Raw genomic sequence first — 27,248 nt, forward strand, 5'->3', positions numbered from 1 at the left:
CTCCAGCGGCACATGTGAAGTTCACCTGGGGCGATCGTCTGCCTGTTGGTGCGGGCCGTCACTCAGCACCTCCCCTCCAATCATCCAGGTCACCCAGCTCGATCAAAAGAAGATGGGTTATTAAAAACACTGGTCTTCCTTTATCTCCTCTTCCTGTTCCACTATACTACTCTAGCTATCACTATTATTTTTCAAAGCTGTATATTTCCTTTTTTCAGTCAAATGTTCTTTTATCTTAAGTGGTTGGGTTTGTGTGGACAGTGTTTTGCTCAAAAACCGTAGCTAGGATTAGGTTACTATTTTGAAATATTTTCGAGAACTTCCAAGTTCTGTCACAGCGTGTTTCCATTTGTCTCTATATGGTTTCCATATGATGGGTCTTGGGATTTTACATGTGAAATAAGAAATCCTGAAGGCTATATAACCTATAACAATATCTGGAATCACTTAACATTTCTCATGACTGAAACATTTCTTCTTTACCATCCACTTTGACTTTGAAACTTTTGACGTTATATTTAATTCAACCTGCTGACTCAAAGCCAAATTTTGGCATCCTGACCAAAAATAACTTTAATGGCAATTGTGTCACTTTATACGTATAGAAACTTGAATCATTTCATCAGTCGAGGCAAACCTCCGAGTAGCAGACAAACATACCTATATAGATGTGAAAACTTGACTGGTTTACATACGCTCGTACTTTTACATACTGCCATTAAAAGTATAGACAGACCTCCCTACTTCAGAAACGCCACTCATTTCACATAAATACCCCGTAAAATATTTGTGTCCCCCGCCCCCTATATACTATACATTAAATTTAAAAATCTGAAAATGTGCAAAGGCTGAAAAAAATTTACGACTGAATTGTTGAGAAATACCATCAATCGCGTTGAGAAAAGGTGGTGAAATGGGCCCAACCATGTTTACTAGTGATGTCCCAATCGCGCATATTTCGTCCGAGTCAAAGTAACCTGATTTTCAGAATCTGCCGAGTCCCAATTCGATACCGAAAAAAAAAAGAAAAAAATAGTTTTGGGAACAAAAGTTCCAACATGTTACTGTCCCACCATACCGCCTTCATAATGTGAATTATTTTTAAACAGGAATAACGTAGAAAAATGCTCGTCTTTATTCAATCCTTCATAGAGTGAGTCCACTCAAATCCGTTCACGCTGCTGAGAGCAGCCTCTCACTTACAATGACACACACAGCACACTCATGCAAGTTTAACGATGATTGACCCATTTGTGACTTTGAGAGCTACCAAGCTTCTCTGGCAAGATCAAAGCTACAAACCTGTCAATTATCGCTAAGTACCAAACGCAAACTGGACAGTTTGGCTGCACTGCTTCAGCTAGCAGGAGGGAGGGTGAGAGGCCTTGGCGCTGTACAAGCATGAAGCAGAAAAATATATACAGTGTTGGTCCGAATATAAGACGGTGTTTTTTGCATTGAAATAAGATTGAAAAAGTGGGGGTCGTCTTATATTTACGGTCTAGTCATTATACCCATTCACGACGCTAGATGGCGCCAGATATCATTGAAGCGATGTTCTGTCATGACGGATCTCGGCTACACTCAAGTTTAACCAGTTTGCATTATTTTATTGCAATGTTTTTCCTTATTCAGATTTGTTTCAAGACTACAGTTACAGTTAGACTCACGTTGAGGGTTAATGCAGTTATCGCAATTTTGTTGTTTTATCATAATAGATTGGTTTATTTACATTTCAAAAACCAGAAGCCATTCATTTATGAATGTGATTGCACTTTAGTTTACATATTTAAATGTTCAGATATTAAGATTTGAATGAGGCAAAATAACATGCTTTTTCTCTCAAATATATTGTTATAATCATTTGTTTCAGATGTACTGTAATTATTTTCTGTATTAGAATTTGGTGTTCAAAAAGTCTTTTTTCAAACTTGAGTCTTGAAAAAGAGGGGGTCGTCTCATAATCAGTGCCGTCTTATATTCGGGCCATTAGGGTATAAATATTTTTTTCATTAAAAACCCCTTTTCACTCGATGCCGATCCTCTGAAAAAATGGTGCCATCACTTGATCAAATCTGGACATCCCCTAATGTCTACACTGCGACAACACACCTCCTGAAAACGAGTTTTCAGTGTAAATCTACGAGAAATTATCTGCCAGTACCTCAAGTAAATTTTACTCCGATTTCTTGAAATAAGCTAATTTTCAGATAGCTATTTTTCTTAACTTATTTTAATCAATAAATTAGTATATTCAATCTTTAAAAAAGCATGTTTGTCAGAAATGTTCTTAATTCAAGAAGAAATATTGTTCAAAACATTATTTCAAAACATTTTTTTCTTGATTCGTTTGAAAAATGACCAACTTTTAGATGTATGGGCTAAACAAGAACAAATAGTAATATTTATTTAATATAAATGGAATAATCTTGCACATTAATCTGTTAACTAGCCTTTAACACCCAAAACAAGACTAGATCTAAGAATAATCTTATTAAGACTGTATAAATTTGCAGTGTACACCTAGCAGGTTTTTTTTTTTCTTTTCAAACCGAGGATCCTGCTCTCATACGTCTGGAAAAATAATCACGTCTACACCACCACGTTTGTAGAAAGAAAAAAAAAAAGCATCCACAGCCAATTGCATTCATTCGTTTTTAAGTACATGCATAACAAGGTGGCAAAAAATAATTGTCCATAATCTCGTCCTTTACATGTTTTCCTTAAGATGGAGCAATGCAAGAGTTTGTAAATAAATGGAAGCAAAACACACCCGTCAAATAGTTCATCTAAACCCATTGCGAAGGTACCCATGTTGACTCCAAATGTAAGAATTGGTCTCATGTGTGACGTAAGAACAAAGTTTGTCGCCGAGAGGTGGATAGATTAGCCAAAATTTTTTACTCAAGTAAGAGTAGCGTTACTTCAAAATAATATTTCTCAAGTAAAAATGTACTCAAGTGCAAGTAAAGTATTTGGTGAAAATAATACTCAAGTAATGGGTAACAAATATTGAGTAACTTCTTACATTTTTTTTAGCAATTTTTTTTTGTCTATATGAACTCTTGTTATAAAGATTCTGTACAAAAACCCTTTACATAACCACATTAAGCCAAAGAAATACCCCAAAAAATCATTCCGACGAGAGAAAAAAAAATACATAAATGAAGCATTATTCGTCCAAGGAGTGTCCTCTGGTGGAGAAAATAGTTCCTAGTTTGAATAGTGAGTAATTCCTCCATAATTACGATTAGGAAATTAAAGGGATCATATCTCAGGTTTTCCGGGGTCAATCGTTGCCAGTGAAAAACTTGGAGAGGTTAAAATCCCTGCTTTCGAGTCATGTCGAGGGCAGCGCTCGATGTCAAATACTTCATTTTTTTAAAGGTGCTTTAAAGACACCCCATTATTGAACAGGCTGGCCTGAACATAGAACGGCAAGCTTGCGCATGATTGGTATCATGGAGTCGTGATTATTGTTGCAACGTCTCATCGGTGAAATTGGTAGCTACTCTTGGGATCACTGGCAAAAAATACAATAGTTAAATCTATTATGTTGAATAAAGAGGAAAAATGTGAGGACTGTTGTATAGCCCAAAGTAGAGGAGTAAGAGTAGCGTTTTTTTCTTCACAAATCTTCTCAAGTAAAAGTGAAAAGTATAGCTTAGTAAAACTACTCTTAGAAGTACATTTTTCTCAAAAAGTTACTCAAGTAGATGTAATGGAGTACATGTAACGCATTACTACCCACCTCTGGTCGCAGACAGTGCGGTTTCCTCGGTTATTAGTTTGTATATAATGTATGATGACGCTAGAAACGCAGAATTCACACATCTTTTTTTGTTCGGATTTTTTAAGAACCCTCGTTTTTAATTCCTAAAATGTGCGTGTGAGTGTGGATGATAGCCAAACAATAGGAATTCTTTTTGCGAAATAACCTGCTACGTGTACACATGGCCTAAGATGACTTGTTAACAAAACTATTCTCTATCGTGAGTAACTAAAATGTATGTTTCTTTAAGCCAGTCTTATTGATTCGGAGGGATAAAATGATAGGCACAGGAAAGTCACTTGCCTCAATTTTCGGGTTTGAATGTCAGTGAATATGTGCTTGTCTTGATGTACCCTTTAATTATATACATTTTTTTCATATGGGGTATAATTTTCATGCTGCTGGAATACTATGAATCATGCATGTTCTACATACTGTAACATTTGTGATGGATAAAATGGTAAATCAAGTACAAATCACAAGAACATTAGTGGGCAAAGCAGGAATATAGTTTTGGGAAATTCCATGCAAAAAAAAAAGTGATTTTGGTCATGTTTTTGTTACATTCCATGATTTTATGCTCTCTCTTATGTGACTGCATTGGGATTTTGTTGGCTATGCCAGATAATGTGCAAAAAAAATGTTTACAACACTTAATATTACATCCTCCGGCAAGGTTGTATGGGAAGTTGAGGATGTGTAACCGCAATGTCTGTTTGTGTGTATTGTGAAGAGTCTGAATATTACGTCTGAAATGAAGGACAATGACTCATTGGCTGTCCCTTTAATAACACAGCCTTACTTTTATTTATTTTTATTTTTTAACATTAGCTGCAAAACAGTAGAAGGGAAAAAAACACTTCAGCCTTGTTGACCCTTTATCAATGCTGAGATTTGTGCATCCTTAAAAGCCATATATTTTTAAACACACTTAATCCTTGAGAGGAATGCGTGTTCAAAAGCTATTTTTTAGGTAAATGACTGTTCGATACATGCCTTGGAACCAGTGATTTGAAGCACTTTATGGATAAGCAGTAATACTTAATATTTGCTTCAATGTGCTTTTTAGTACTGGTGTGCTTTAAAAGGAACCTTGGACTTAAAGACTTGTAGGCTCTAATAAGCCATAATTGTTCTCTTTTACTAAAATATGTTATTTTAAACACATAAAATATTGTCATTGATTTAAAAATCTATATTTAGTACAGGTTTGTTTACGTACGGAGGGCGCCATGTTTTATGGACACTCAGGGTGATGACGTAGATTGTCACTGTCACTCGACGAATACTACCAGGTCGCTGCAATTTCTTCTACATGGAGAGACGTCCAACACATGCACTCATCGGTCAAAAGCGGCGAGTCTTTTATTACCTTTTCATTGCCTCAAAATACCTTTTGCATGTGTTTCCCTTTCATACTTTTAAGCATAGTGTTTTTATTGTGGTGGCTTTAAAGCAGATTGTTGATCTGTTGACCACATTAGTCACATAGCATATTTAAACCACCCTTATTTGATATTAATATGTTTAAGTATTTTGTTAAGGCATCTTTAGTATGTTCTGTCTGTATTAGGCATGTGCCGGTATGAGATTTTTGACGGAATGATAACCTTAACCAAAAATACCGCGGTTTTACGGTATTGAAATTATAGCTCTAAAATGTGTCAAAAAAATGAACAGGATTTTTACATTTTTCACAACATATCTGCAAATTGGCACATCGACATGAATATAAATAATAAATAATAAATAAATAAATATAACCAAAAATAAGTAACTGAAATATTTTATATAAAATTGAAATCGAACTTATAGACTAAACCCACAGCCACAGCTCAAGTCGCTAAACAACAGAACAAAAAGAATTATCTTCCATAAAAAAATCAAAAACACTTCTAAATAAAATATATGTACAGTATATCAGGCACTTCACTGACTTTAAAGCTCCATCTTAACACTTTTAGAGACTTGCTTATTGTCTACATATTTCTCTCTGAGTCCAAGTTATGATGCAGGAATCTGAGTATGTTCACCTTTTCTGGGTTGATATACCACTACTACTATTAATATTAATTCAGTTAATATTAATGGAGAGCGAGTGTGTCGCCAGAGAGAAAATATACCACAGGCTGTATTATGAAAATGTTATTTTGAGCAGATGTTTTCAATAGCGAAAGAATTAAGGTTGCCAACAGTCCCGGATTGTGCGGGACAACCCGCAATATAAGAATTTCCGATTATTTCCATCGGCAACAGCGGTACCAATCGGAACTTCCTATATTCCTAGTGTGGAAGACTTTAGAAAAGTTGGCTAATAGTATAGAGGAACCCGGTTAGCTGTTTTGGCATGCTAACTATCCACATTATCTGCCTCGTTAACAAGCTAGTTACGTGATGTCAAAGTATATATTTTTTTTTACTATCGCTAGACAGACTAAACACGCTGGAGAGAACTCGTAGCTGGTGGGAAACGTAAATGACAGCGTTTACTTACCTTAAATTTTGTATAAAGTGACGGATGATGGTCACGTGAATGTGAAATCAAGTTTGAGGCGTTGCCCTTCCCTTGCAGACGCCCTCCGCAAGCAAGTCTTGATATCGGATGTCCTTTCTCCTCTAACCCATGGCCGTCTGCTTCTTTTCGGTAGCCAAAATACTCCCATACATGCGATTTTTTTTTTTTTTTGACAGTGGAAAAAGCTCACCATCTTCAGCCACTGTGTCAACTCTAGTCAATACCACAGAGTAACGTCACTGACGGACAAAGCAACAACCGGAGGGGGAGGAGTGAGCTCTCCCGCTCCATTTCTCGGCGCATTTTTGGGACATAAAAAATGGCTAACACCATACTACGGTATGACAGAAAATTTTAGTTGTTTCGAATCAGTGACGTTTAAATGCCACGTTAAACCTTGAAACCGGTAACCGGCACATGCCTCGTCTGTAGGCATCTAAACAAAACAAGCTGAAAGCGCACAGTAGTACTTTGGGTGTCAAATGTGCCTCTTGTAGAAGTTTAGCCAGTGTACTGTAGTACATTTTGGCAGAACAGTTTTTTTTTTTTTCCCATCTACTCTCGTCACGTCTTATCCCGTCTTTCCTGTTCATTTTGCATTTGCTGCTCGTTTTATGAACTATCGACAATGCTGTCATGCTTATTAATGTTTCTCTCGGGTTCAAATTGAAAGGTTGAACAGATATGTTTATCTCACTAGAGTCATACTCTGGAAGCCAGGCAGTGTAGCCATGTGACGTCACCGCCCAGCAACGTCAACAACAATGGCGACCTATTAGTTAAATTTTACAAATTGTATAAAAACGAAAAGAGGTTTCAGTACCAAATAATTTTAACTCATAGGAAAGTTTATCTTTTAAGAACTACAAGTCTTTCTATCCTTGGATCCCTTTAAGAAAGAGAAATTCCTTTATGCTCACATCTTTTTTTATTTGATTTTGATTTATCCTTTTCTGACAGCGTAAGGCATTTGATAATTTCTTATTTACAATGCTGACCTGACTGCAGACAACAGAGCAAAATTCAGTCTGAATGAAAAATATTCGTAACCGGATCTAAATAGCTTTGTTGTGTTGGCTGCTTAAGCGTAATTTTTAAGTGCCTTTAACGTTTTAATTTGTTGGTTGTTGTAGCTTTATAGATACTTTATGCATTTTATTTAAAGAAATCATGTTTTAATTGACACACCTATGTACAGTGCCTTGCAAAAGTATTCGGCCCCCTTGAATCTTGCAATCTTTCGCCACATTTCAGGCTTCAAACATAAAGATATGAAATTTAATTTTTTTGTCAAGAATCAAAAACAAAAGGGACACAATCATGAAGTGGAACAACATTTATTGGATAATTTAAACTTTTTTAACAAATAAAAAACTGAAAAGTGGGGCGTGCTATATAGAAATTCTGCAATTTAAGCATTTATTTACAAGAATTTTCAACTTAAAAATTTGTTTCGAGACGGCCGCCATGTTGGATTTTGTATCTCTACACAATAGCATAATTCAACCTAAATACGTTGTGATTGTATAAAGAAAAATGTTGCTTTTGTTGAGTAAAATTAAGATGATTCTGCATACTTTCCTCAAGTATTAGGTTTCTGATGTGAAAATTGAGTGATTTATTAGCTGTCGAAAACTTGCACTAAATAAAAAAAAAAGTATTTTGGGCAAAAACTTATATATGTTATGTTAAAGATTCCACTTGATCCTGAAAACATACAGTGCCTTGCAACAGTATTCGGCCCCCTTGAATCTTAAAACCTTTCGCCACATTTCAGGCTTCAAACATAAAGATATGAAATTTAATTTTTTTGTCAAGAATCAACAACAAGAGGGAAACAATCATGAAGTGGAACAACATTTATTGGATAATTTAAACTTTTTTAACAAATAAAAAACTGAAAAGTGGGGCGTGCAATATTATTCGGCCCCTTTACTTTCAGTGCAGCAAACTCACTCCAGAAGTTCAGTGAGGATCTCTGAATGATCCAATGTTGTCCTAAATGACCGATGATGATAAATAGAATCCACCTGTGTGTAATCAAGTCTCCGTATGAATGCACCTGCTCTGTGATAGTCTCAGGGTTCTGTTTAAAGTGCAGAGAGCATTATGAAAACCAAGGAACACACCAGGCAGGTCCGAGATACTGTTGTGGAGAAGTTTAAAGCCGGATTTGGATACAAAAAGATTTCCCAAGCTTTAAACATCTCAAGGAGCACTGTGCAAGCCATCATATTGAAATGGAAGGAGCATCAGACCACTGCAAATCTACCAAGACCCGGCCGTCCTTCCAAACTTTCTTCTCAAACAAGGAGAAAACTGATCAGAGATGCAGCCAAGAGGCCCATGATCACTCTGGATGAACTGCAGAGATCTACAGCTGAGGTGGGAGAGTCTGTCCATAGGACAACAATCAGTCGTACACTGCACAAATCTGGCCTTTATGGAAGAGTGGCAAGAAGAAAGCCATTTCTCAAAGATATCCATAAAAAGTCTTGTTTAAAGTTTGCCACAAGCCACCTGGGAGACACACCAAACATGTGGAAGAAGGTGCTCTGGTCAGATGAAACCAAAATTGAACTTTTTGGCCACAATGCAAAACGATATGTTTGGCGTAAAAGCAACACAGCTCATCACCCTGAACACACCATCCCCACTGTCAAACATGGTGGTGGCAGCATCATGGTCTGGGCCTGCTTTTCTTCAGCAGGGACAGGGAAGATGGTTAAAATTGACGGGAAGATGGATGCAGCCAAATACAGGAACATCCTGGAAGAAAAACCTGTTGGTATCTGCACAAGACCTGAGACTGGGACGGAGATTTATCTTCCAACAGGACAATGATCCAAAACATAAAGCCAAATCTACAATGGAATGGTTAAAAAATAAACGTATCCAGGTGTTAGAATGGCCAAGTCAAAGTCCAGACCTGAATCCAATCGAGAATCTGTGGAAAGAGCTGAAGACTGCTGTTCACAAACACTCTCCATCCAACCTCACTGAGCTCGAGCTGTTTTGCAAGAAAGAATGGGCAAGAATGTCAGTCTCTCGATGTGCAAAACTGATAGAAACATACCCCAAGCGACTTGCAGCTGTAATTGGAGCAAAAGGTGGCGCTACAAAGTATTAACGCAAGGGGGCCGAATAATATTGCACGCCCCACTTTTCAGTTTTTTATTTGTTAAAAAAGTTTAAATTATCCAATAAATTTTGTTCCACTTCACGATTGTGTCCCACTTGTTGTTGATTCTTGACAAAAAATTAAAATTTTATATCTTTATGTTTGAAGCCTGAAATGTGGTGAAAGGTTGCAAGGTTCAAGGGGGCCGAATACTTTTGCAAAGCACTGTATGTGCCGCTGCTTTGGATAGACGGGGCTTAAATATTTCTATAATAGTAATAAAGTAATAGAGACGCTTATCTCTAATTTGGTGTGTATTATATTTGTGTTGGGTGTACAAATCACTCAAGTCTGTTCATACAGTGTAAAAGTCAAGCTTAACTCACCATGTAGCTGAATTATTTATTATGCACACATAAATGATCTTTTTTTGCATTACTTATTTGTTGTCTCTTTTGTGGGTCGATAGTTTTACAGTAGCAGGACACATTTTTAAGCTACATTGTAAGCTTTAAAGCAGAAACCGCAATTTACACGTGCAAGAAAGACCAATGACCTCTCTTCCCCCCCAAATTAAATGCAAATGTCTAAACTCATGACTTTTTGCTCCATGCTGTGTGCCAGCTGGTTGTAATAAACTGTCCGCTGGAAGACCCTCTTACCAGTAAAATCCAACAAATAGTGAGAAATTTCTCCCTAGCCTGAAAAACTTTTCAGCACTCACATTATCGATAAATACAAGGAATCCAGCTCTCTTAGCAGCTATAAATGCCCATGCCACAAAACAGCTGAGCAACAATTTTTGGTTATGTGGGAGCCTGTGGGGCAAATACTTTCAAAACTCATTGGGTATAATAAAGTTGCAGCAGAGGCCTTGCAAGATCACAAGAGACAAGGCCTTTGTTTTATGCTCAAATTTATGCATTAAAGATCCACGCTTCAACAGATTTTGAACAAAACAAATTAACCACATGTTGTGATATCCCCCTAGCACCCAGGTCAAACATAAAATCAAAAGATAAAATGCGAACAAAAAAGCTTGGGTCATAACAGCATTAATCATATTGAGCCATTATTTTTTCCAACATGAATGGAACTGGGTGAGAGGACAGTCATACACATACAAACATGGGAAAAAATTAGGTCACCCCATGAAATATTCAGTTCTTTATTAAGAAATGTTCACATATCAGTGTCTGGTCTTGTTTTTCTTAATCGCTGGAAAAGAAAGTGGTTTAAGTGCAGGCAAACAACAAAAATTATTGTTATACTCAGTAAACCAAATTTGTCAACAAAAATGCATATTCTAACTGAGAAAAAAAGTTAGGACACCGCACCACCTAATAGCGAGTGTTTGGCTGAAATAACTTCATGAGACGCTTTTTGTAGCCATCTACCAGTCTTTGACATTGGTCTGAAGAAAGTTTGCCCCCACTTCTCAACGCAGCTGTGAGGGGTTTCTTGCATGTACAGCCCTTTTCAAGTCACCCCACAGCATCTCAATGGGATTAAGATCTGGGCTTTGACTCGGCCATTCCAGGATCCCTTATTTCTTCCTCTGCAGCCAGTGCATTTACTGGTATGTTTTGGGTCATTGTCATGTTGCAAGGTCCATTTTCGCTTCAGCTTTAATTTTTTTTATAGATGATCTCACATGTCCCTCAAGCACCCTCTGATACACGATAGAATTCATGGTGGATTCTATGCTGGTGAGCTGGCCAGGTCCTGCTTTAGCAAAGCATCTCCAAACCATGACACTTCCATGCTTCACAGTTGCGAAGAAGTTCTTTTCCTGGAATGCTGTATTGGGTTTACGCCAGACATGTCCTCTATTCTGTTGTCCAAATAATTCAAATTCATCTGTCCAAAGAATATTATTCCAGAAGTCCTGGTTTTTGTCTACATTCACGCTGGCAAAATTCAGTCTGGCCTTCATGTTCTTCTTGGAGAGCAAAGGTTTCCTCCTTGCACAGCTCTCATGAAGTTTAACTTGTGAAGTCTCTTTCTGATTGCAGAGGCATGCACTTTCTCATCAACAGTAGCAAGAGCCTGCTGTAGGTCCCGTGATGACATTTTAGGGTTTTTTGGAGTCTTCTTTTAGCATCTTGCGGTCTGCTCTCCGGGGGAACTTGCTTGGACGGCCAAACATGTTACAGCTTTGTGTGAAACTTACTAAAGACGACTGAAGATGACAGATAAGACTTTAGTATTGTCTCATTTAAGCTAAACTCCAATCCCCCTCCACCCCCCTCCCCACCCAAACCCCCGGGAAAAAAAAGAAAAAAAAAAATTCACAATGAAACCTTTACCCCTTCAGACCCGCATTTTTTTTCTGCTGGGCAAAAAAAAAATCTTTGCTGATTTTTACTCTGCTTAAATACCAGAACAAAGTGCAATTATTTGGTCGGGGATATTTCTAGCTTTTATTGGTTATAATCACACAGATGAAAAAACTGTCTGCTTTCACTAAAACCACCCACAACAAACATTGATAGGTTTTCATATTTTAATGAGGATAGTATGCAAACAATGACAGAAGGGAGAAAAATAATGAACCATCACATTTAATATTTTGTGCCCCCCACCCGGCAGCAATAACTTCAACCAGATGCTTCCCGTAACTGCAGACCAGTCTGGTACATCGATCAGGACTAATCTTGGACCATTCTTCTCTACAAAACTGCTGTAATTCAGTCAGATTCCTGGGATGTCTAGCATAAATCGGTGTTTTTAGGTCATGCTACAGCTTCTCAATGGGGTTCAAGTCAGGACCTTTACGTGGTCACTCCAGAACGTGTATTTGTTCTTCTGAAACCATTCTGAAATTAATTTACTTCTGTGTTTTTGATCATTGTCTTGTTGCAGCATCCATCCTCTTTTTGGCTTCAACTGTCTGACAGACGGCCTCAGGTTTTCCTGCAAAACTTTTGAATTCATTCCTCTATTAATGATTGCAATTTGTCCAGGCCCTGAGGCAGCAAATCAGCCCCAAATCATGATGCTCCCTCCACCATGCTTCACGGTGGGGATAAGGTGTTGATGTTGGTGAGCTGTTCCATTTTTCCTCCACATATGACGTTGTGTGTTTGTCCCAAACAACTCAACTTTGGTTTCATCAGTCCACAAAATGTTTTGCCAAAACTTCTGTGGAGTGTCCGAGTGCCTTTTTGCGAACATTAAACGAACAACAATATTATTTTAGACAGCAGTGGCTTCCTCTGTGGAGTCCTCCCATGAACACCATTCTTGGTCATTGTTTTACATATGGTTGATATGTGCACAGAGATATTGGACTGTGCCAGTGATTTCTGTAAGGCTTGAGCAGACGCTCGAGAGTTCTTTTACACCTCTCTGTGTATACTGCGCTGAACTCTTGGCGTCATCTTTGGTGAACGGCCACTCCTTGGGAGAGAAACAACAGTGCCAAACTCTCTCCATTTGTAGACAGCTTCTCTGACTGTCGATTGACGAACATCAAGACTTTCAGGGATGGTTTTGTATCCTTTCCCAGCCCAGACCTAGCCATGATGCACATCGGACAATGCTTCTCATCAAGACAATTCTTACCAGGTGTGTGTTTTATAGTGGGCAGGGCAGCTTTAAACCACTCATCAGTGATTGGGCACACACCTGATTTAAATTGTTTGGTAAAAATTGGTTTCAATTGCTGTTTTAAGTCTCCTTAGGCAGAGAGTTCATTTACTTATTTTTTCCCCCTTCTGTCATTGTTTGCATGCTATCCTCATTAAAATATTAAAACTAGGGCTGTCAAACGATTAAAATTTTTAATCGAGTTAATTACAGCTTAAAAATTAATTAATCGTAATTAATCGCAATTAATCGCAATTCAAACCATCTATAAAATATGCCATATTTTTCTGTAAATTATTGTTGGAATGGAAAGATAAGATAAGATGGATATATACATTCAACATACGGTACATAAGGACTGTATTTGTTTATTATAACAATAAATCAACAAGATGGCATTAACATTATTAACATTCTGTTAAAGCGATCCATGGATAGGAAGACTTGTAGTTCTTAAAAGATGAATGTTAGTACAAGTTATAGAAATGTTATATTAAAACGCCTCTTAATGTTTTCGTTTTAATAAAATTTGTAAAATTTTCAATCAAAAAATAAACTAGTAGCCCTGTCCTCAATGTGTGTGAGCACACAAATTGACGGATAGCGAACATAAGTTCCAAAAAGAAATCAGACGGTGTGGCAAAGTTGCATGGGCTTTAATGAAGTCATTTTGACAGGAGCACGTTTCTTGTATTTTTGTAAAACTGAAAATAACAAGGCAATGTGTCAATAACTTGCATAAATCACAAAATAACATAAAATGTACACACACGTGTCCATTTGAGCAGTAGACCTAGCCGATTAGCTCACAAGCATCTAACAATGTAACTGCATTTCACCATATATGTGAACAAATTCAAATGCACATCATCAATAACTATCTAATGCTCATGAATATAAACAAAGGAGGAATATTACTCACAAGCGATGCATGTATTAGACACAAACAGTGTGATGGGGCTATGAGAAGTGCCACTGAATACTGGATGCGGACGTTAGCTGGTCTGAATAGCACTGTCTATTAGTGTGAGTTCGCGTCGACATATAATCACGTCAGAAAAGCGCGCCGAAACCCAAATAATCAGCTGCACTGAATCGCCAGCAGAAGGCGACATTACGCCACATAACATATGCAAGTGACACCCAAGCGCCAGCAGAGGGCGGAAAAACTCCATAAAACACAATTAACAAGTTGGCCTTTCACTGTACTGACATTTAAATCTGTCTGAGCGGGCCTAGTGCGTTAATTGCGTCAAATATTTTAACGTGATTAATTTAAAAAATTAATTAACGCCCGTTAACGCGATAATTTTGACAGCCCTAATTAAAACCTATAAATGTTTGGGTGGTTTTAGTTAAAGCAGACACTGTATTTTTATCTGTGTGATTTTGACAAAGATCGGATCACATTTGATGGTGTTTTATGCAGAAATGTGAGAATTTCCAAAAGGTTCAGATACTTTTTCATACCATTGTAAAAGATCCACGCTTCAACAAGAGTTTGAAGAAAACAAATTAACCACATATTGTGATATCCCTCTTGCCCCCAGTGCAAAAATAAATCAAAAGATAAAAACGCGAATAAAAAAGCTTGGGTTATAAGAGCATTAATTATATTGAACAATTGTTTTTCAGACATAAATTAACTGGAGAGAGGACATATTTTCTGCTTCGGAATTTCGTTCTTATCAAGTACCAGAACTTTAACTAATGTCACTTTCTAAATTGTGGACAAACACCACGGAATACTGCAGTCAGTAATATTGTTGTTAGTACAATAGGGATGCTGTAGAGGTTGTTTCAGAGTGAAACATGATGCCGCTAATTTTTTTCTTACAATGGATGAGGTTTTACAGTTCAAATATGTAACAGCTTTGTGTGAAACTTACTAAAGACTGGAAAATACAGATAACACTTTAGTATCATCTGAAATTTAGGGTGAGCCCCCCCCCCAAAAAAAAACGAAACAAAACTTTAACAATCCATTAAATTGAAACCTTAACCCCTTCAGACACGCTTTTTTTCTGCTGGGGAAAAAAAAAAAAAACCTTTGCTGATTTTTACTCAAATACCAGAACAAAGTTTTGATGTGAAATGAGCATTTACTTTTTGAAGTTGCATTTTGTCTCAGCCATTTTCAAAGAGCCAAGAATATAAAAGAGGTCGTGCTAAACCTCATGATTTGATTTCGATGGGTAAAGTTTCGTCCAATTATCTCCCAGAAGTGGTATTCGAAACTAAAATCAGCGTATTTATTGATTTAAACACACCAATGCGTCATGTCCTTCAGCAGCATGCTCAGGTCTGAAGAGGTTAAAACATGCCATTTAATCAATCAAATTTGTTTGTATTTGCCTGGCACAGCCAGACTGTTCTCCCTGTATTTTTCAAACACTGGGAGAATAGTCTGGGACACAGCTACTTAATGGCCTCTCGAGGTGAACGAAATCATCCGTCCAATCTGATTAGATTATTTGCGTGACGTGTTCTTAACGAGCAATGTCGCTCTCGCGCGTCGGAAGTTGTCTCCACAACAACACAGGTGGCGAACAGGAGAGCCATGAATATGTTCCAATCTGCGGTAAAATTAGTTTTAATTGAACAAAAACAACATCGACAAAAGTCATTGACAACAGTCTCTCTCGCGCTAGCCATGTTGAATAAATTTCTCTATTCTCCGCTCGAGCTAGTTTGTCGTCGCTTTACCAACGTCACCTCCGCCCATCGCTGATTTGTCCACTCCGCTGTCTGTTTGCTGTGGCTTGCTCCGCCCTGGGAATTTGATCCGCCGGACGGTCACTCAACTCAATCGCTGGAACAGCGGTGAGTCTAGAGCAGGGGTCCCCAACCTATTCCACTAAGGCACACTGTGGGTGCAGGATTTCATTCTTACCAAACAAGATGACAACACTTTTTCCCCAATCTGGTGTTTTACAAGTGCAATCAGTTGATTGCAGTCAGGTGTGGCTTGTTTTAGCAGAAGCCTCATTGGTTCAACTGTCTCTGCTGGATCGGCTGGAACAAAAACCAGGACCCACAGTGTGCCTTGAGGACTGGGTTGAAAACCCCTGGTCTAGAGTTCCAGGCTATGTTTCTATAGCCCTTTACAAAAACCTGAAAGGTACTCAAAATGCTTTACAACAACGACTAACATGGTTGACGATAAATAAAAGGCAGGAAAGTACTATGGCATTAAGAAAAAAAACGCATCGCATTAAACGTCCAAACCGCAAATAAAACAATAAAACAGATAAAATCTGAAAACATTAAAACGTTTAAGAAATAGGCTACCCTGGTCTGGAGAAAATGAGAGTCTAAAGAAGTGTGTCTTTAACTGAGATTTAAAAAGGACTAGAATCGTAATGGTGCGGATTTCGGGGGGTAGGCGGCAACCTGGGGGCAGCAACTGCATTTAAAGTGCGTGTGACACGAAAAAGCATGTTTGTCTCATAATACACGCGGTATTTTATGCTCCTGAATGAAATGGAGGCTTGGATGTGTGTGGAAGCGATCCCTATATTTATTTAGTTTTTTTAATCCCGCGCCATGAAAATGAGTGACTTCGGGCAACAGTCTTGAGTTGAGAAAGAGTGTGCGCACTGTGACGTGTGCGGAGGAAAGAGTCCTCTTCACTATACAGCCATACTGTTGTATGAGAAGGAATAAGGATTCAGCTGATTTTGCGGATTAATACGTTTATTTTTGTCATCATTCCAGCCAAACAACTGCAGAAAAATCTTGCCGTACAAGGGACAGGCGTGTGCGCCTTTTTGGGGTTTCAAAAGGTTCACATTCACCGTTGGATATTGGCCAAATCAAGCCCTACTACTGTGGGACCATTGGACTTACCAGGAAGTGAATAAACATCGTGTTTTGTATTATGTCAAATACTGGGATCATTTTAATATGTAGGTGGCTTGCATTTTGTGGCTGACGTGCTCTTTGCCCCCTCGGCCGACGACCGGCGGCTTGTCGCACATCCCCCCGCCGAGAGAGCACTATACTCGGCTTTTTCCCCTCTTCATGTGCCCAGCGTTTTGTCAAATTTTCTGACCGATCAGAAATTGCAACTTTGAGTTAAAAATAGCCGCGAACACAGCGATTACAAAGTAAACACTACAAACTTTCTCTAAATAAAGGACTACTTACTTTTGATCATGGATGGGCACTACCCTGGCGAGCTTTCCTGTCTGTAGTAGCAGGGAAACGAGCTGTAAAATGCTCTCCGCCAGGCGGTTTGCCGATCAGCGAAGACAATCAACAACCCAGTCGTCATGTGAAATGATCCGGGCTAGTTATGTGGGATTTTTCTCTTCGAAGACTTTGAAACATCACTCGGTTCGGGTTAGCATGTCGGCTAGTTGTCACGCCTCTTGGTTTGTTTACATCCTCCGAAGACGGGGCAGGGAAATGACAAAAGCCTGACTAACTACGGTGGCATAAGATATCGTTCGGGGGGTGCGACAGTAAAGGTGAAGTCGACAATTTTGACCATTATGGAGTAATTTTGCCATGTCGTCTTGAATAAATGCATTTTTATTATTTCGTATTCCATTTAGCACAAGACTGTTATTTGTCATGACCATGCCATTTATTTAGCTTTTGGGGGAAAATACTTGGATAAAAATAATATCCTGTAAAAATATTGGAGTAGAGAGACTGAAACAATGACATTTTGTGGCTCTCTTCGTCACGTTTTCCTCATTCTGAATAATTCCCCTTCAACGGGCTGACTGGTCCTTCTCAAGCCATTTATTTAGCTATTGGGGAAAAATACTTGGATAAAAAGAATATCTTGTAAAAATATTGGAGTAGAGGGACTGAAATAACATTTTGCGGCTCGCTTTGTCGCGTTTTCCTCGTTGTGAATAATTCCCCCTCAATGGGCTGCATACTAAGTCCGATGAAATCGTGACTCCGCTGACGACATCCACCTGTTGAGAACGCTTGAGCCCTATAATAGTAGGCGTGGCTAACCGGCAAATTAAAAGACTACTTTCTCGTCATCTGCACTTTGCTAAATTGTTGCATATAGTCGAATCGTCTCAAAATATGATTCTAATTCACATAATAATCCTATTTAAGACTTTTTTTTTTTCTTCAGTCGTAAGCACTTTAAGAAACGATGGAATTATAATTAAAATAATAATGTTCTTTAATTGGTGTCCTGCTGTACGAGTGCATTCTTGCTGTTGAGATTCCTTATCTGAGCTGAGATTCTGTGAAATTTACTCTGAATTCACTATGGTTACTAAAATGGCTCATTGTTTACTTGGCCACTCTCTCACAGTGCTGCCGCTTGCTCCTCTGCCGTCACGCAAAAATTACCTTTTTTCCCCAATAGTAATTAACAGCAAATTACAAGAATGCACTAATGCAGAGGGACGCTATTTCGTAAGTAAATGTGTGACTCTGAATGAGGGAGTGGGTGTTTGAGAGATCAGATTTCCCAGAGTTCTATAATTTTCACGTGACGCTGCTAAAAGTTTTAATTGCTATTTTTCCTTCATAAAATATTTAACCATGAAATAGGATCACTTTTTGAATCACCCTGTATTTTTCTTCCATCACACTTGGTTTTATTTGATTGTTAAATAGTTAAAGTATTATTAAAATTAAAATAATATTATGAAAAAGCATAGACTCCATCATCAGTTGACAAGACAACTCCCACAGACTTTGTGCCACGCCTTCCCTTAGGGGGCCGACCCAGGCAGAACGTTGAGTTGGCTTTCACTGTAATAAACTAAAACGCGCTGTGTTCTAAAACCAGATTTAGGAGAAAATTGGACGAAGTTTTTACTGCATTCAAGCAGGCAGGAGTGTCTCGAGGGATTTGGTCGAGGATTGAAGGCTATTATTATATTTTTCGCACCATGCATGCACTTTGAAACATTGTGATTACAATGAAATGAATGGGAAAAAATGGCCTAACTTTAGAAATATTTATGTAAAATGAATGATAACTGCCTGATTTTTTGCTTTTAACCAAGAGTCTAGACTGTTTTATGTTCATATCTACAGAAATTTCCCAATTTAAGCATTTATTTGCAAGAAGTTCCAACTTAGAAAGCTCTTTGTTCTGTGACAGCCGCCATGTTGGATTAAACAATACCGTAACTTTGAGTTAAAATATATACATAATATGAATGATAACTGCCCGTTTTTTGCTTTTAACCAAGAGTCTAGACTGTTTTACGTTCATATCTATAAAAATTTTGCGATTTAAGTATTTATTTGCAAGAATTTTCAACTTCAAAAGTTTTGTCTCATGACGGCCGCCATTTTGGATTAAACAATACCGTAACTTTTGCTTGAAATATTTATGTAAAATGAACGATAACTGCCCGTTTTTTGCTTTTAACCAAGAATCTAGACTGTTTTACGTTCATATCTATTTAAATTCTGCGATTTAAGCATTTATTTGCAAGAAGTTTTTTTGTTTTGTGACGGTCACCATGTTGGATTTGTATCACTACACAATAGCGCAATTCAACCTAAATAAGTGGTAATTGCATCTAGAAAAATGCTAATTTTGCTTCAGTTGAGTAAAATTAAGATGATTCTGCATGCTTTCCTCAGGTATTAAGTTTCTGATGTGAAATTGGAGTGATTTATGAGCTGTTGAAAACTTGCACTAAATTTAAAAAAAAAAAAAAAAAAGTTGCTATTTTGAGCAGAAACTTAAATGTTAGATATTGCAATTGATTCCAAAAATATAGGCGATTATCTCTACATTTAGTGATTTTTGTTCATCTAGCGTAAAGTTGAAGAATTTTATAGCAATTTTAAGTTTTGTTATACTTGTATAAAAAAAATAATCAGGATTTCATTAGAGAACGGCTTTGAATTTTTTGATGTCGTTGCTTTTGGAGACATATGCCTGAGGGAAGTGTCTTTTTTTTGGTTTTAGGTCGCTAGAGGCTTTGGTTGAGAAAATATTTGAATTTTAAGTTTTTGAAAATAGACCCTCTACGGATCCCCGAGCCCCGTGTCCCGTCAACTGATAGTGAAGTCAATGTGAAAAAGAGTGTACAAGATAAAAACCATTTTTCATAAAGTGTTTTATTTCATAATGCTCTTTTCCATAATAGTATTTTTAATTCATAATGTTGTTTTTCCAGCACAATGAGATAAGTAATGGCCACAATGGCCTTTTTATTTTTTCCCCGTAATGTGTTGTCTTCTGTCAATCAAATACATTAGGCGGCGTCAGTTAAGTGATAGCGGTATCATGGAGCAGGGTTCCCGCGGGTCCTTATAAAGTCTTAAATTTAAAATCTAGATAATCAAGGTCTTAAATGTAATGGAAAATTTCAGTAGGTATTAAATTTCCAGATGAATCGTTTAATGCGTGGGAAATCACATTCGTCTGCCATAAAACTTTATGACGTGTATTTGTTTTATCCATGGCCATGCACTAAATAGGAGTTTGGGATTAATATATGCATAGACTTCATAATTATATTGATGGGTCAGATTCGACCTTCACTGCGCCACGCCTTCAAGTTGGGGGCCATCCCACAATCCGCTTCAGTTATTTGTAGTCTGTCGCAGCGACACATGCAGCGATCCAACGCCGGATTTATGTTGAAAAAGTACAAAAGCTATACCGCATACAAAAAGGAAGGATTGTCTCAGGAGTGATTTGTTCGAGGATTCAAGGTACCGTATTGGCCCGAATATAAGACGGTGTTTTTTGCATTGAAATAAGATTGAAAAAGAGGGGGTCGTCTTAAATTTGCGGTCTAGACATTATACCCATTCACGACGCTAGATGACGCCAGATATCATTGAAGCGATGTTCTTATATGACAGATCTCAGCTACTCTCCCCATTCACAACGCTAGATGGCGCCAGATATCATTGAAGGGATGTTCTGTCATGACAAATCTCAGCTACTAGTTTAACCAGTTTGCATTATTTTATTGCAGTGTTTTTCCTTATTCAGATTTGTTTCAAGACTACAGTTACAGTTAGACTTCACTTGGTTAATGCAGTTATTGCAATTTTGTTGTTATACCACAACAAATTGGTTTATTTACATTTCAAAAACCAGAAGCCATTCATTTACAAATGTGATTGCACTTTAGTAATGTGATTGCACTTTAGTTTACATATTTAAATGTTCAGATATTAAAGATTTGAATGAGGCAAAATAACATGTTTTTTCTCTCAAATATATTGTTATAGTCATTTGTTTCAGATGTACTGTAATTATTTTCTGTATAAAAATTAATTTTGTGTTCAAAAAGTCTTTTTTCAAACTTGAGTCTTGAAAAAGAGGGGGTCGTCTTATAATCAGGGCCGTCTTATATCCGGGCCAATACTGTACTTATTATATTTTTCGTTTTTTCACAAGAATTTTCAACGTAAAAAGCTCTTTGTTGTAAGGCTGCTGCCACATTCTTAGCATATTTAAGTAAAATAAATGCTAACTGCGGTTTTTTTTTGTTTTTGTTTTTTGCAATTAATCAAGAATCGAGACTTTTACGTCCTTATCTATAAAGAATTCAGGGATTTAAGCATTTATTGACAAAAATTTTCACTGCTCTATTTACATAAGGCGGCTGCCACATTGACTAACAGACTAGCATTGTACTTTGACATATTTACGTAAAATAAATGCTAACTGCACGATTTATTTTTTTCTTTTAACCAAGAATCGAGACTGTCTTACGTCGATACCTATAAAGAATTCAGGGATTTAAGCATTTATTCACAAGAATTTTCACCGGAAAAGCTCTGTTTACATATGGCGGCCGCCACATTGACTAACAGACTCGCATCGTACTTCAACATATTTACATAAAATAAATGCTAACTGCACGGTAATAATAACAAAACAATTATAAAATTAGAATGAAAACAGGATAAAAGTAAATTAAAAAAATGAATTATTATTTATTTATTAAAAATGCATTTAAAACTCACCATTTTTCTTCAAGTGCATTGCAAGATACTTTTTTCCTCATTTGTTTAGAGATCAATGGATAGGCTAGCTAGATAGCTAGCTAGACAGATAAATAGCAATTGTGTAGGTTTGGTCTCAACATTGGTAAAGACGATATTACAGCATAACCTGCATCATTGACTTCAAAATCTATTGACCTGACACTTCGTCATTCTCTGCATCACGTCTTCCCATAGGGGGCTGGACTAAAGTCCGCCTCATATAGTAGGAGTCAGTCGCAGACAGCACATCTAGTGAGCCCAAGCCAGATTTTTGCCGGATTTGTGAAAAAGTACAAACAGGAAGGATTGTCTCAGGAGTGATTTGTTCATGGATTCAAAGTAATTATTATATTTTTCGTACCATGCATGCATTTCTAAACATGAAAAAAACAATGGGAGAAATTAGCCGCCACTGCATTGGCATCCTAGTTCACCATATTTTCGTAAAATAAATGCTAACTGCACGGTTTATATTTTTTATTTCAACCAAGAATCGAGACTGTCTTACGTCCATATCTATGACGAATTCAGGAATTTAAGCATTTATTCACAAGAATTTTCACCGGAAAAGCTCTGTTTACATATGGCGGCCGCCACATTGACTAACAGACTACCATCGTACTTTGACATATTTACTTAAAATAAATGCTAACTGCACTTATTTTTTTTTTTTGCTTTTAACCAAGAATCGAGACTGCTTTACGTCCATATCTATAAAGAATTCAGGGAATTTAAGAATTTATGCACAACAATTTTCAATGAGACAATCTTTTTGTCTGTGATTCTACTCGGTCAGCTTTGACCAAGCCAACAATTCAGCCCCCCTATTAACCGGCCCCGCACCATGTGTCCCGTCAATATCATTATGAAGTCTATGATATATGTTATACAATATGTTGTCTGCAACCTCTGCGTACGTCAAAATCTTCAATTAGAATAGTGTTATCTCACTAGCCACCATTGATGATGGTAGACATCCAATTCATTTTGACTGGATAGGATGTTTAGCGCTGTTAATGATACTGAAACCATAACATTCACAGATGGTCTTTTGTGTGCAATTACAGGTCACTTCCTGTTCATTTTTGGGCATTTACAGGTTACTTCCTGTTAAATTTGAGTCACCTCCTATTCCAAGGGCATAGGTTTGGTCTCAACATTGGTAGGAACGATATAAGAGCATAACCTGCATGTACGCTTTTGCTGGGGACGGGAAATTAATAAAACCAAACAGATTTGGAAACCAGGGCTACATTTCTCACAAATATGAACCTAATTAATGCTAGGCTGAGTGCAAAATAAGTCTGTATTGACTTATACTAACTTTCATGTGTATTGGTTCAGGTGATACAACGTTCGATTCAAACCTTTGTTTTAAAAAACCACTAAAGAAACATTTTGAAGTGCAACGGGCAGCAATCCAAGAATGGGTCAGCTGCAACACTAAAGCACCCTTAGACTGAAAATAAAGTATTGTAATATAAAAGTTATTTGGGGGAAAAAAAATAATGAAAAAAAATCTGATAAATCCAAGGACCGATCTACTGTACATCTAAGGCATACTACACTACCCCAAGAGTCGAACCAAAGTACTCTCATTAAATTCTGATGTGTGATTTCTAGGGCTGTCAAACAATTAAAAATTTTAATCGAGTTAATTACAGCTTAAAAATTAATTAATCGTAATTAATTTTAATTACAATTCAAACCATCAATAAAATATGCCATATCTTTCTGTAAATTATTGTTGGAATGGAAAGATAAGACACAAGACGGATTTATACATTCAACATACGGTGCATAAGTACTGTAATTGTTTATTATAACAATAAATCAACAAGATGGCATTAACATTATTAACATTCTCTTAAAGCGATCCATGGATAGAAAGACTTGTAGTTCTTAAAAGATAAATGTTAGTACAAGTTATAGAAATTTTATACTAAAACCCCTCTTAATGTTTTCGTTTTATTCAAAAATTTTTTTAAATTTTCAATCACAAAAAAAACTAGTTGTTCGCCATTGTTTATGTCAATAATTACGCCATGCTCGCTCATTGTGCTGAAACCTATAAAATCATTTGGGCCGAAGCGCCAGCAGAGGGCGCCAAACAACAAAAAACAAGTAACAAGCGGACATTACACTGACTGCTGTCATTTTAATCTGTTTGAGCGGGGCATGTCCGTTAATTGCGTCAAATATTTTAACGTGATTAATTTTAAAAATTAATTACCACCCGTTAACGCGATAATTTCGACAGCCCTAGTGATTTCATTTCAGTGTTTTTTTTCTTTTTCATGTCAGTTCGTGTTCATGTCCGTGTCCCCCTAAAGTGGACCCATTCTTGGATAGCTCCCCGTTTTTCTTAGTTTTTTTTTTTTTTAATGAAGGGGCTTGCACTCTGAAGCCACCACGTTGCATTACCGTAATGCACATAATGCAAACAATGATCTAAATAAGGGACGGCTAGCTTGACTTCATTGTTCCTTGTGGAAGCTGGCCTGGCTGCAGTAGTTTTGCAGGTTTACAAGTTCACACAGTTGAGAGTTATGCAAACTCTGATGCAGGTCGGACTTTCAGTAGTAAAATTAGTGGTGTTACCCCCACCTCCACAGCATTGACGTCTCTTAACATGACCTACAGTGGCTGCTGCTGGCCGAAAAAAATTCTAATATCACCCCTCCAAGGGGGAGGCATGTTGAGTGTGTGTTTGCGCGCGGGTGTGTCAGTGTGGTTTGGAGTGGTCAAGTCATCCGTTTGAGGGGGAAAAAATGGACCGGCACATTCAGCAAATGAAAAGGGGGAAAATATAAGTCTGAACATCATGAAAAGAATTGACTTAATAATGGCAGGGTTTATCCTATCCTTACAACATATGGGAAGACAATCTAGATTACCTATATAACTGAACCTATTATATAATGCAAATACAGTTGGTTAAAAGTTGGTGGGGACAATTTAAGCATCCTGAAAAGTTGGTATTGTTATGTCCTTACCGTCCCTATGCAAACCTACACCCTTGTCCTATTCATTTGAAGACATCCTTGAATCACTTCCTTTACAGTAACCAAAAAATCTACAGGAAGTGACATGTAAATTCCCCAAAAATAACAGGAAGTGTCCTGTAAATACCTCAACAGGAAACGGAAGGGACGGAAAATCAACAGGAAATGACGTCAAATGCCCTAAAATTAACTAATTGGCTGCCACTGACAGCCATAGACATCCAATCCGGTTGAAGTGGAAGGGATGGAGCAATTGAATGTTCATTCGCTGAGCGAGGATTTCAGCAAGCAGTGTGTTTTTGATTAGATGTTTCTAGCAGTTCATTGACGCTGCCAAATGCTAATGCAGCTAACCAGACTCCACGTGAAAAACCCTTTTTTTCTTGTAAAATCTCATTGTGTTGAAAAACAACATTATGTAATAAAAAGGCTATTGTGGAAAAGAGCAATATGAAATAAAAATAAAGAAAACACTGGGGGGGAAATTATTTTGTATTTCAAAATGTTTTTATATAATTTAGATCCTTTTAGGGTTCCATCTTCCAATCCCACATTGAAAAACATCATGAAGTCAGCCTTCTTTCACTTTTTACCAGTACTGCTATGCCTCAATCTAAGATCTCACTTGCTCATTGCCCTGGTGGCAAATTACATTTACCCCCAACCCCACACACACACACCTTGGCCTCAACATATGCAGTATCATTCCCTGTGTATGAACTGTGCTAATAAGACCCTGGCTTGCTCTCCCTTTCAAACATCAAACCCCATACTTTGCTGACTGAGCCTTCTGTGCAATTTCCCCCACCTTCTGAAACTTTCCAAGCACCATCTGTTCACCAAAGTCTGCAACAAACTATATCCTAGCATTGTTTTTGAAATTTTGCTCATTGTTCATCACAAATAAGTTTGTAACTAAATCGTCCAATGTGTATCAGAAGGCTAATCTATGCTGTTTCATAACAAATTTATGGTTACATGTAATTGTTTACCCTTATGTTAACTCAAAGTGACGCATGTCCAAATGACAGCTGCTCCCTTCTTTGACGCTTAAAAACAAATTTTCTTAAAGATTACTTTGTAATTATGTCTTGATCCATTCTCCGTTACGCCTTTTAAATCTTATATTTCGAACATTCTTGACTACCGATAAAGATCAGCTGAACTCTAAGCTTTGTATATCTTTGCAAATTGGCGGGATTCACTGCAGCCGACCACAACATTCCAAAAAAGCTTGACAAGAATTGCCTTTATAAGGTTTTACTCTGTACCGTTTTCATTGGAATCATGCCGCAATCAAACTGTATGGAACTATAACACACATCAAGGGTGTGGGTTTGCTTAGGGACGATAGGGACATAACACTACCAACTTTTCAGTATGCTCAAATTGTCTCCACCAACTTTTAAGCAACCTTATTTGCTATTTATACTGTAATGACTTCAGTTATATAGGCAATTTAGATTGTCTTCCCAAATTTTGTCAGGATAGAAATGACCCTACAATTACTAAATGAATTATTTTCATTATGTGCAGACCAACATTTAGCCTTAACGCACATTTAACATTGGCTGATGACTTGAACACACACACACACACACACACACACACACTCATAGCTCCGAAAGAAATACAGCATGTCGACAACATGCCGCATCAATCGCCCTTTTCGAAGGGGCGGATATCAGAAGTATTTTTTTGGCCATCAGCAGCCACTGTAGGTAAAGATTTCAATTTTGTTGAGGTGGGGAACACATCACTAATTTAGCTACTGATTGTAGACCTGCATCAGAGTTAGCATAACATTAAACTGTGTGAATTTGCTAACCTGCAAAACTCGAGTAGGAAGCTGCTTAGAGAGAAGTGTCCTCCTGTTTGTGTTTTCGACTGGTTACCAGTGTTGTTAAACTTACTTTAAAAAGTAATTAGTTACAGTTACAAATTACTTCTCCCAAAAAGTAATTGAGTTAACTAAGTTACATCATTGTAAGAGTAATTAGGTAGTCAGCAAAGTAACTGACATTACTTTTCATGTTCTACATGTTATTACATTGAAAAAAAGCATAGATCACACTTTTTTTTATTTCTATTTTTTTATTTCACCCATATAACAGTGTAACGGTATACAAACTTTTCAAATGCTTCTTGTTTCTCCTGTTGTACTGAACCTGCACTGAACTGTGACCCCATGTGTTCGTTTGTGCAACTCTGTGTTAGTGCTGCTGCCTGACTTGGCCACGACTGGCCAAGAGATTTTTAATCTCAACAAGACTGTTTCCTTGTTAAAGT

General features: G+C 37.4%; 1 protein-coding gene across 4 annotated transcripts in view; it reads left to right on the forward strand.

Annotated features, from left to right (window-relative positions):
- snx16 (sorting nexin 16) overlaps window positions 1–9,846 on the forward strand; it is a 46,673-nt gene extending 36,827 nt beyond the window's left edge. For 2 of the 4 annotated variants that reach the window (XM_057823977.1, XM_057823976.1), the window contains one exon: window positions 7–9,846. Coding sequence is in view for 1 of the 4 variants with exons in the window: in XM_057823976.1 (XP_057679959.1) it covers window positions 7–124 (118 nt within the window). In the remaining 3 variants the exon portion in view is untranslated. The remainder of the gene's footprint in view (window positions 1–6) is intronic. The other 2 variants (XR_009061608.1, XR_009061607.1) reach the window with 2 other exon arrangements.
- Window positions 9,847–27,248: the final 17,402 nt, after the last annotated feature.

This window comes from Corythoichthys intestinalis, chromosome 20 (assembly GCF_030265065.1).
Source record: "Corythoichthys intestinalis isolate RoL2023-P3 chromosome 20, ASM3026506v1, whole genome shotgun sequence".
NCBI classification, from domain to species: domain Eukaryota; kingdom Metazoa; phylum Chordata; class Actinopteri; order Syngnathiformes; family Syngnathidae; genus Corythoichthys; species Corythoichthys intestinalis.